The 12,296-nt window shown below is 39.6% G+C and overlaps 1 protein-coding gene across 1 annotated transcript in view; it reads left to right on the forward strand.

The window, feature by feature from the left end:
* Positions 1 to 3,039: 3,039 nt before the first annotated feature.
* LOC125151220 (uncharacterized) overlaps positions 3,040 to 12,296 on the forward strand; it is a 63,229-nt gene continuing 53,972 nt past the window's right edge. Inside the window, exon 1 of the mRNA XM_047831847.1 lies at positions 3,040 to 3,121. Coding sequence (XP_047687803.1) covers positions 3,040 to 3,121 — 82 coding nt within the window. The remainder of the gene's footprint in view (positions 3,122 to 12,296) is intronic.

Here is a 12,296-nt window from a genome sequence, read left to right on the forward strand (position 1 = left end):
AACACAGTGAAGAATTTATAAATAGGCACATGCCCAAAGTTAGACCAGTCAAAGCCAGCAAACCTTCCAAAGCCTTTGTTTGATCTCTCAGAAACTTCCTTCCTCACTAGACTTACATGAGGGAAAATAAAGCTTCAGAGTGAGAAAGCACTGTCAAAAATAGGAAGTGAAGACTTCAGTCAACACCACATACAGTTAAGTGTTGAATTTAATCATGGGTGAAGCTAGACCTTTGGTAGACCTTCCTAATTATGAAAGACAACAAACTACCTTTTGTCTCAAGACCATTTGTCATAGATTTTCTGTCTCTTAAAACCAAGAGAGTCTAACCTAACATAGACTTCCCTTCAAAGATCTCCATAAATAACCGTGTTTATTTTAGGATGTGTCTCCTTCTGACAGCTATTTCCACTTACTGTATCAGAAAAAGCTTAAGGAGGTTGAGAAGTAAGATGGAATTCTCAGGAGCTTTGTCTCTGATTTTCTCTTCCAAGCTCAAGAAGAACAATAAATGTCCAGGTGACCACACAATCCGCCTGGCACATGTCCTCTTGTCCTCTGAGAGGACCCTTTTCTAAAGTCCTTGCATCTCTTCCCTTGGCCATTACCAGAGACTAATACAGAAACAGAGCAATGCAAGACTGCCCTTACCTGCCAAATGGCAGGCCCTGAGTTTCGTGATCCAGAGGGTGTGCGTGGTGGTAGGAGAGAGAATCCATCTGGCTGCTGATGGCATGTAAGGCAGGCTAGTGGAGCACGGACCCACATGTAAGAAAGGAAGAATACCTTTAACAAATCTCAGATTCAGAAATGTATACTAAGCATCTCTTCCTTAGAGCTTAGAAGCCAGTCCAAGCCTTCTTAAGTTTTCCTTAAGTTTGGAAACTTTATCACTGGCAGAGGCAGTAAATAAATTCTCTGAGATGCTGCCATTAAGGAGTTAAGAAACACCCCGGCTTTTTTTTCTTTCTCTTTGGTATTAAGATAATAAAAGGCACACATTTTAAAACTAATTTACCCTCTAAAAAATTAAAGCATTTTTACCACTGTTTGCTTTTCTAGTTTCTTTAATTTGGGTAATTGCTTAGTCAACTTTCAAAAATATATATTCTGTCTTAAAAAAACAGCCAAATATGACGGATCACCTTCATTTTCATTTCAGATTTGGCATGCTGGACCCAGATTGTGTATTCTTTCCATGGCGCCACACCAGCGTCGGATACTTAATTAATTTCCTTTCGTTTGTGCAGGCTTGCACTTAAAGGGACAGTGTCCCATTTTGATGGCTTGCTTTTGGCTGAAGTTCAAAAGTATCACTTCTTAAATCTTTTTTTTTTTTCCCCTTCAAAACTTCCCAGAGTGCTATATAGAAAAAATAAAATAAAATAAAAACACCCTGGTGTTTTTCTCCACCCTAACCCTCTCTTTACCACCACTTCTTTTACTCGTATTTATTATTTAAACCAATCTTCCCTTAAAAAGAAAAAAAAAAAAAAGAAAGACAGAGACAGAGAAGGAAGCAATGAAAGAAAGCACATGATACATGCTCTCTCTCTTATTCCCCCCACTCCTCCCTCACCTTTGTTTTCAAAGCTGGTGGTGGGGCTGCTCTTGATGATGTCAAACTGGTCAGAATCATTGGGAATGATCAAAGACTTTTTGAACATTAAGATAATATCTTCTCACCACAAAGGAAGACCTGCAACCTTCTCATCATATATTTCACACCATCTTTAGGGTAAAACGAAATGTTCTTAAAGACAAGTGATAGGTAGATGCATCTGGGAGTACGTATGGAGTTTGACTTGAGAGGAAATGAGGGGGTTGAGCATAATAGAAAGAAACAGGTCGGGGCGCCTGGGTGGCGCAGTCGGTTAGGCGTCCGACTTCAGCCAGGTCACGATCTCGCGGTCCGGGAGTTCGAGCCCCGCGTCGGGCTCTGGGCTGATGGCTCAGAGCCTGGAGCCTGTTTCCGATTCTGTGTCTCCCTCTCTCTCTGCCCCTCCCCCGTTCATGCTCTGTCTCTCTCTGTCCCAAAAATAAATTAAAAAAAAAAAAAAAAAAAAAAAGTTGAAAAAAGAAACAGGTAACACCAGAGAACAGGCATGCATTATGTGAGTTCTTTTCCTACTGGAAAATCCTTGATCATTCAGCATACCAAGTTACTCTACAACAGAATTTCCTGGTTCATCTCTACCATATATATGGTATTCAGTATATTATATACGGCAATTTTATATGCTATGTCCTGATCCAAAAGAACCTATTTTTAACAATGGATTGTTGCACAGTGATTTCTTTTTCCCTGCCTAAACCCAGCTCTCTGCGCAAAGAAGGGAGGTGGGGATGAGATATTAATCCCCAGCTTGCAGACACTAAATACAAAGCATTTTCTATGGAGAATTTAGCTTGAGCCTAGTTGTGAACCTCATTTTTCTATTCCATTGTCTCTATGGCTCAATATTGGCTGATTTAGAAAATTTCTCTCTCTCTCTCTCTCTCTGTCTCATCTGTTTCCCCTGTGGTAAAAAATACATGGCACAAAATTTACCATTTTATTAATTTTTAAGTTCACACTTCAGTGGCATTAACTACATTCACATTATTGTACAACCTTCACCACCATCTCTCTCCAGAACTTTTTTCATCTTCCCAAACTGCCCAAACTTTCAACTTCCCAAACTTCCCAAACTTCCCAGACTAATGGAGTAAGTCTCCATTAAACACTTACTCCTCATTCCCTTCTCCTCTAGCCCCTGGCACCCACCAATCTACTTTCTGTCTCCATGAATTTGACTACTTTCTCTTGGTACCTCATATAACTAGAATCATAAAGCATTTGTCCTTGCATTACCTGCTTATTTCACTTAGCATAAGGTCCTCAAGGTTCATCCATGTTGCAGCATGTGTCAGAATTTCCTCCCTTTTTAGAAAGAATATTCCATTGTACGTATAAACCACATTTTGTTTATTCATTTATCCATGGATGCACACTTGGGTTTCTTCCACCTTTTGGCTATTGTGAATAACACGACGAACATGGGTGGACAAATATCTGTTCGAGTCCCTGCTATCAACTCCTTTGGATACATACCTAGCAGAAGAACGGCTAGATCAAATGGTAATTCTAGCTTTACTTTTTTGAGAAACTGCCATACTGTTTCCCGAAGCAGCCACACCACTTTACACCCACAGCAGCAATTCACAAGAATTTCTATTTCCCCACATCCTCCTCAACGTTTATTATTTTCTGGACCACTGCTCTGCTGCCCAGTAGCTTGCTAGCTTCCCAGCAACTTCATCTTTTATTGTGCTTGAGAGCCTTTCCCCAACATTAACCAGATAGGACATCTCAGCTGATTCTTCTTTCTCAAGTTTTAAGAACTGGAAGGTAGATACAGAAAACAGGGAACCTTGTGAATCCAAACTCCCGGTTACTAACGCTGAAACAACCTTCCATGGTCTAAAAGTAGAAGTTCAGCTTTTATAGACTTGGTGAAAATAATTCTTAACCATAATCCAGCTGTCAGTGGGCAGGAATCTACTCTAAAAATCATTTCTACAGTGAAAAGAAGTGATCAAACTTGGAAGGAATGTTACAGGCAAGCAGTTCCTTGTTGGTGGCCATAAAACAGCAGGCCCTAGTACCACCTTCTCACTCATCTTTATGGCCACAGGCCCTGGACAGTGGGGAACCCACACTTGATATTTCATGTTACCCCTTGGTAGTGGCTTTACTGTCTACTCTATAGAACATACATACATTTAACACAACAAACAATGTGCTTTGGGTATTTTGCTGTATTTTTCTTATATTGTTAACAAAAACCAAATTATATGTATGTTTTATCCATACAATAGAGAGAACCACAGCTATTGTAGCAGTACCCTCCTTCCAAAAGTGGATGATAAAAAGCAAACTCCAATTTGCTTCCTCTTATACAGATGCCACTGAATCTTTGAGATCTTCAGACTTCCCTATTTCTTGCTCTACTTGTAGGGTCCTGTAAGAGCCACATTTTCCACAACTGTTCTCCTCATCCTGCTGTGATACTGACTTGTTTTTTGAATGTTTACTTACTTTTGAGAGAGAGAGAGAGAGAGGGAGACAGAATCCGAAGCAGGCTCTAGGCTCTAAGCTGTCAGCACAAGGCCTGACACAAGGCTTGAACTCACAAACCACGAGACTGTGACCTGAACCAAAGTCAGACACTTAACTTATTGAGCTACCCAGGCAACCCTATGATACTGACTTGCAGTATCCAGTTTTTGCCTCCAATCCAGTACAGAGTTGTCTATGGTGAATTTTTCCTACCCATCTAAAAATGTATCACAGTGACCTAGTGTACATACTCAAGGAAAAGAAAAAGCAAAGTGTTAGGGAAGGAAAGCCCTTTAAACTACGTCCTTCACAATTTAATGATGACCAACAGCAATAAGAATACCTGTGACTGGTGAAAGGGAACTAAGACGGTCTTCTGGTAGAGGGAAACTGATTGATATGTTGGCTGATAAAATTAGGAGGTATCCCCATGCACTGCACCTTAAAGAGGCATGTCAAATTAACACATCTAGCAACAGGTGAGGCCCACTCATCCTGCCAGCCCAATGGCCAAGTCACAAAGGATTGGAAATACTCAAGAGGGGCAAATTTTCTCCGTGGCTAAAAGCATCCACACAAGACAACCCACAATATACTAAGAGGGATGGTGCCAGTCATCCTCCAACTAGTTCACCACATTCCTGCCTTCAGTTTATTGTCAACAGCAAAAGATTTTTCCAACGAGAATATGAGCAGATGTTACTCTTTCTTAAGCACCTATTGTTATACAATGAATGTTATTTTACTGAATGAAATATTTTATTGCCTGCTCTATACACACCATATAATTTAATCTGCCTATCACCTACTGGAAGCAAGTATCATCCTCCCCATTTTACAAGTGAAGAAACTGAGTCGGAAAGGTTATATAACTGGTCCAAAAGTAGAGGAAATGTTGGAACTTTTAGCCATTAAACATGCAGATGTGAAAACAATGCCCCAAACTTCCACTAAACAAAATTCATGTAAACCTGGAGAAAATGATGTGTGAGCAGTACCCTGAATAACATAACATTCCAGCCCAGGAGTTGGCAAATTACAGCCCATGGACCAAATCCAGTTCACCATCTGTTTTTGTATGCCCCACAAACTAAGAATATTTTTTATATTGTTAAATGGTTGAAAGAAAAACCAAAAGAAGACTATTTCACAACACATAAAAATTAAATGAAATTCAAATTTTTGTATCCATAAATAAAGTTTTATTGGAACACAGCCATGCTTATTCATTTGCATGGTATCTTATGGCTGCATTTACACTTTAGTGGAAGAGTTGAGTACTTGCGAAAGAGAGACCTTATAGCTTGCAAAGCCTGAAATACTTACTATTTGCTTTTTTTACAGAAGAATTTTGCCGACCCCTGTCCTAGCCAACAGCCTCCTTTTCAAGGAAACATCTCATGCAATAAAGCCTGGACTATCACACTGACCAGAGCATAAATCAGTGTTCCCCAAATTTTCATTAAAGGTGTAACACCAGCAGATGTGCCCTGAATACATGAATCTGTGACTGTGCTAAGATAAATTTGACATCAATTATTCACTTTCCATAAGGATTCACTATAAGATGTGATTTCTCAGTGATTTTCATTAGAGTACTTCAGACAGGATTTGATTTACCAAACCTGATTTCATTCACTCTTTCATGAAATACACATTAGGTAAAATAAGGTACACCTGTTTTCCAACCTCAGTCCAATACAAATCTATCTTGAATGTCATCCAAGGGAGGTTAATTTTCAAAGGACCAGAGGGACCTCATTATAACCACTGCTACTTCTGCCCCAGACACCCCACAGCAAAAACTTCCATGAGCAGCTTTCCACCCAGGTCCCAGCATACTCAGGCAGAGTGAAGTTAGCAAATCAGGAATTGGCTTCAGCCAGCTCTGAAAACAATGAGGTTCTGGGGAAAAGTATCAGCAGAGGAAATAAAATTGTCAGTGGGCCTTTTTACAGAAATAAAAGGATATGAGGTGGGTGAGACAATATAGAGGATAAAATTTAAGATACTCAAAATATCCCATTTCAAGGCCAGAGGAGACCTAAGACTGTTTTAGGGACACTTCAAGTATTCCTTTTGCTTAACACATGGAACTTGATGATAAGTATTCATTCTAGAACACTGAGCAAAGAAAAGTTTACCCATTAACTAATACAAATACAAAATAAATCCATGTACTCATGGGCCAAGATTGGCATATAAGATTAGTCCCTAGAGGGTTTTTTTTTTTAATGTTTTTATTTATTTTTGAGAGAGAGAGACACAGAATGCAAGCAGGGGAGGGGCAGAGACAGAGGGAGACACAGAATCTGAAGCAGGCTCCAGGCTCTGAGCCATCAGCGCAGAGCCCAATATGGATGGGGCTTGAACTCACAAACTATGAGATCATGGCCTAAGCCGAAGTTGGACGCTTAACCAACTGAGCCACCAAGGTGCCCCAGTCCCTAGAGCGTTCTTAAATGAGAATAAGTTGCTTTGGGAAAATAAAATGCATCAGATTTTCAAATGGGTTCCTGGTTGAGTTTCGTTACTATGACTCAGGATGACGTCCTCAATATATTTTTTGTATGTTAGAATTTCCTTGACCACCCTATTTAAAATTACAGTTTCTCCTAGTCATTCTTACTCCCTCTCTTGCCTTATTTTTCTCCCTAGCACCCATCACCATCTGACAACCTATATGTTGTAGTTATCCATTTGCTTATAATCTATCTCCTCCTTCTAGAATGTGAGCTCCATAACAGCAAGAATATTTTCTGTTTTGTCTATTGAATTCTCAGCCCAGTGTCTGACCCGCTATATGTACTCAAAAAGTATTCCTGAAGGAATAAAATAATTTAAAGGGGGGTTCTTATCAAAATGCCAGAATGAATCCCCTTGATTTTGTGAAGTACCTGATGGAATGCTCACTTTCTCTCAAATGGTAGGAATGCTAAGATGATCTCTAGATCTTTGAATCATTAAAGACTAATTTACTTTCTCTCTGGCTACAATGTTTGCTTGCTTTATGCTACCAGCCAGAACCAAACAAATGACCAATGTTCAAAAAGTCAAGCACCTGACACTTCATAGGGACTTGACACATGCATGTGACTATCTGAATTACTGAATGAATAAATAAATGAATGAAACAGATGATAAGCAAATGAACTGGCATGCATTGGTAACTGATGACCAGCAAGAAGGTTCATTCTGCAAATTTAAATATTTAGTTTCCTTGATATTACTCCTTCCAGGTTCTCCTTGACCCCTTCTGATCTTTCCTTTGGTATCCTTTCTATAAAGATTATTTTCCTTCCCCTTTCCTTTAAATGAGGACATACTCTGTGGTTGCAAAATATGCTAGTATTTCACATGTTTTTCCGCACCAAGTAACACTTAAAAGATGATGACATTTTTACAGCATATGGACAGGGGAATGAGAAAGATGCTTGTGGTTCAAGGTTTCTGGGCCTGAGATTCTGATGGCCCCAGCCCTGCTCCGTGATTCCAGGACACCCAGCAGCAGCCCCAAAGTTAAATGAATCAACATGTTTGTATATATATATATGAGACCTATCCAAGGCACACCACAAATACTGTGTCACAGCAACTGGGAAGCTATGTTCTCATCTTTTTCTACATCTCTCTGGTCAATCCTATTCACTCGCATTTTTAATCATCACCTAGAGACCAGTAACTCCCATATGTAACCTTCTTCTCCTAATATCCACCTCTTTCTTAACTCCCAGAATCCAGAATCACACAGACCACCAATGATTGGATACACTGTCAGAGTGTTCCACACCTGACTACATTCTCTATTTAAAGCACACTTCCTACCAGATTTCTCTCTCCTAGTGGCAATTAAGCCTGCGATCCAAACTAGAAACCTGGGAGTCATCTTTAGTCATTTCTCATCCTCCATATCCAACAATCTCCAGGACAGCCAAGCCATCCTCACTCTACATCAGCTGCCTCTCCTTTACTTCAACAAGCCCATGTTATCTTTCACCTGAACTATGCAAGTCTCCTAATGTGTCTTAGCTCTCCTCAACTATCCCTTCCAATCTGCTGATGGGCAGGATGGGCTGTCCTGGCTCATGAGACTTGTGCTCTTCTCTTCCCAGCTCTGGTTCAGTGGCTTCAAATTAGTAGCTTAAAATCTACCATGGTGGGAGTATTTATTTACATCATGGAAATTGGCAAATGCTATCATCAAGACTTTTTTTTTTAATTTGTTTTTAATGTTTATTTTTGAGAGACAGAGACACACACACAGAGTATGAGCAAGGGAGGAGCAGAGAGAGGAAGACACAGAATCTGAAGGAGGATCCAGGCTCTGAGCTGTCAGCACAGAGCCCAACGCGGGACTCGAACCCAGGAACCATGAGAACATGACCTGAGCCGAAGTCGGACACTTAACTGACTGAACCACCCAGGCGCCCCAAGATTTTTGTTTTCAAACAAGCAGTTGTTAAACATTTACTGGCATATCATTGCCTAAATGTATCCTCTACAGAGAATCATTTATTGGAAACAAAAATTTAGCCATGCCACACTTTGTTTAAACAGTCTTATGATACCTCAATTTCTTATAAGATCAATCCAAGTTGTTAAAAGGTCATAGGAAGGCCCTCAAAGAGATCTACTGTCTCCCCCTATAGTCTTACCTGTTAATATCCCCCCTCCTTGACAGATGCCTTTGGCAACATTAAATTGCTTATAATCTCTCATATATCATGCTATTTTAAACTGCATGATTTTGCATAAACTATCCCGGAAGCTTGGATCTCTTCCCTTGCATTACCTTCCTTACTACGACTATCTCTTTACTCATAGTTTACCGTACAGACAGTAGTTTCTGCACAAATTCTTTCCTGATCACTCCTAAGCTATGATAACAATTCTCTTCTAGGCACTGCGAGTTCCCTCTTAAAATTTCTATCACTGCATTTACTACATTCTATTATGAGTCTCTATCTCCCCTCCCCTACCTCCTGGAAAGACACTGGGAAATTCTTGACAGCAAGGAGTATGTATATTCATCTTTGCACCCCGAGTTCCCAAACAGTAACTCACAGATATTTTAAGCTCAACCTATATTTACTGTATGTATAGGTAAATGGACAAATAAAAGAATAAATACTAGATATGACTATAGTAATTTATAACACTTTGAATTATACTGAAACTGGAATTCATGCTTTCTAGTTTACTAACTGATATTCATTAATTATGTGGATGTAGGGGCTGTTAGATTTTAGCCACACTCGTACTGAATGTGCTTGCTGGAGGCTATTAAAAATATGCTCCTATGAAGATCATTCCCTTTTCTATATTGATCTATTTTCTATGCATCTGCCTTGACTATAGCAGACCTCCAAATAAACTGGCCACTCATTTACAATTAGAAAATGTGTATGATATTATCTGGAGAGTGGGAAAGTCGGGCAGGAGGCTTAAATAGACAGAAGGGTATTGGTAAACTTATGATTACCAGGGTTAACAGTATTTGTTTTCTTCCTTCCTAATAGCCAATTACTAAGAGGACTCTGTTTTAAAATGCATTATACAATATTGTCTCCAACAGGTTTTTAGAATGGTTTTCTCTTCTGTTATTTTTACATTAAAATGCAGTGAGACTCCTGTACATTAAGTACTACTGTCAGTTTTGAAACTCTGTACTCTGTTAGCAGGGGAGGTAAAACATTTATAACCGAGAGACAACATTTCTTGAATAACGTTGTCAAAGAGGAGAGATGAGAGCTTCCTGAGCTGCAGCTCAACCAGCAGTAGCTAAGACATTTAACGATATTCTTTTCCTAAAATAAATAAATACATGCATAAATACATAAATAAGGCTTTTAGGAGATTTTGCAATAACAAAAAGAGCTTTCTTTTTTGTATCTTTCTTTTACTTAAAGGTCCCAAAGAAAGTACTAAAAGTAGTAATTCCATGGGTACGTGTTAGATACATTTATTAATACGGTATTTAAGTATTTGAGAGAATATTAGTACATGATAATGCAACTAAGCTCAAGGCCACAGAGAGAAGCCACTAATTAAATTTAGAATTGATAGGAGTTGGCCAATGTCAAGGAACAGTCATTGAGAGTATTTCGAAAAAGTCTGATGAAAGAATTTCTCTATCCACCCCCACAGCACCACCACCACCAACAGTACCAGTAACCATCTGTATACCCACAGATATACCAAAAAGGTGACATTTTATTGCAAGCTTAACATTTTCTGAATCTGACTAAAACCACAAAAATTATGCTGAACTCCCCAAAAGAAATGAAGTTGTTTTTACTTTTTCTTCATCTCTCTCTTTTTGCCTGACTAGTAACAGGAAGTTCTTGGAAACTTCCCAGAGAATGGCTGGTCTTGTAAGAGTCCCAAACCAATCCTGTAGGCGCCAGAGTCTTGGCACATTTGAGGTGAGGGCTTTAGAAGCACCTGCATTGCCCCTTTCAACCAAACTTGCCATCACTAAGCTCAAGAAGTTCCCCTTGTTGTTATTAGTCATGGGTCTGAGTTGGGGGGAGGGAGTCATGCAGAAAGGTACAAAGCTTACCCCAGCCAAATTTATACATTGATCATATAAGAAAATGTAGAAAATACCTATTAAGTCTCTTCAACTTTGGAGTCAAACTGGACCCTTACTTGAACCCTGAGGTCAAGCTACAATATGTTCCCTATTCAGAATCTATCCTCTTGACAAATAAAATGTACAGAAGGAGGGAAAATTCATGGCATGGCACTTCATTATTTGTTATGAACAGATCCTTTTTTCACCTTGGAGCTCCTCAAGAATGATTTGTGAGGCAGCTCACTTCCATTCCTGCTTCAGTCTACACCAAGCAACCTTAAACCTTTGGGTCTATTCCTTCTCCTTCTCCATTCTGTGGTTAGAATTCTGAAGGAGTTGGAGACAGCACAAGAACAACAGCGATTACTTGCAGGAATACCTCCCCCACTGCCTGGAGCTCAATGGGCTCTACCTGGTATTGTTCTGGACCTGCAGCTACACCAGGAAAATCACCAGACAGTGTGAGGGTTGCTAAGAGAAAAGAGACCCTCTAAAGTCATTGCAGGGGCTGTGATAGCCATAAAGATCAGGTAATTCACTGCATTCAAGGAAGGGAAGGGGCTTTGGCCACATCGTGGTTGAGAGATTTTTGTTCTGCTCTTCTTTTTCTTCCTCCTGTTAGTTCCCTTAACTTCCCAGTCCCAACAGCAGCTGAAATTCTAAGGATGTAACTCCTCTCATTACACAAATGCATGGCTTTCCATGAAAGTACCCTCAGCCCACAAAATGGAGTCCTAATGCAAGCCATCAAAGTCTGCAGACCCATCATTAAATATTTTTCTGATTTAAAGTCCCATGGCTCTTTGGAACAACCACGCTCCTAGAAAAACATTATCAAATAATAGCTATAATTTCACATTAGTATAAATTAGTAAACTGATCAGTAGCTAATAAGACGTAACAATTATTGAGAGTTTATTTTGTGCCCAGGATTGTTTGAACTACTGTAGATGCAGTAGCTCATCGAATACTTAAACAAAATCCTTTGTGTGGCAGTCATGGTTGTTTCTTTCCGAATTCTAAGTGATTATCTTAAGATACTCATTGCAATGCAATTCCTCTTTTCAGTGTTGATTTTGGCATGGGCATGTGACCAAAGACTATCTAATAAAATATGAAAGGAAGTCTGGGGAGGGGCTTTTAGAAATGATTTCTTACTCCTAAAAAGCATGTGCAAGAAAGAGACACCCTTTCTTCTGAGATCACATCAATATCCCTGGGTGTGATATCTGGACTTAATGCAAGCCACACTGCCACCATAAGATGGACCAGGGGAGAGAAAGAAAAAAAAATCTGAGTCCTGAGGGGCACTGCTGAGCCACTGATCATACTTTGCCAGAACCAAACTATCTCTCTGACTTCCACTTGTGTGAGATAATAAATTTCATTACTGTGTAGGCCAACATGAATTGGGGTTTCCTGTCAACTTTCAGCACAAGGCATCCCAACTGACACATATTGTACTCGATAAAATTGTCTTCTCTATTCTACAGGTGAAGAAACTGAGGCTCATAAAGATAGAGTAAGTTTCCAGGTCTCCCAAACTATACAATTTTGAAGCAGTGATTTGAACTAAGCATACAGACTTCCAAACTCATACTCAAACCACCATGCCAT

This window comes from Prionailurus viverrinus, chromosome E1, assembly GCF_022837055.1.
Source record: "Prionailurus viverrinus isolate Anna chromosome E1, UM_Priviv_1.0, whole genome shotgun sequence".
NCBI lineage: Eukaryota > Metazoa > Chordata > Mammalia > Carnivora > Felidae > Prionailurus > Prionailurus viverrinus.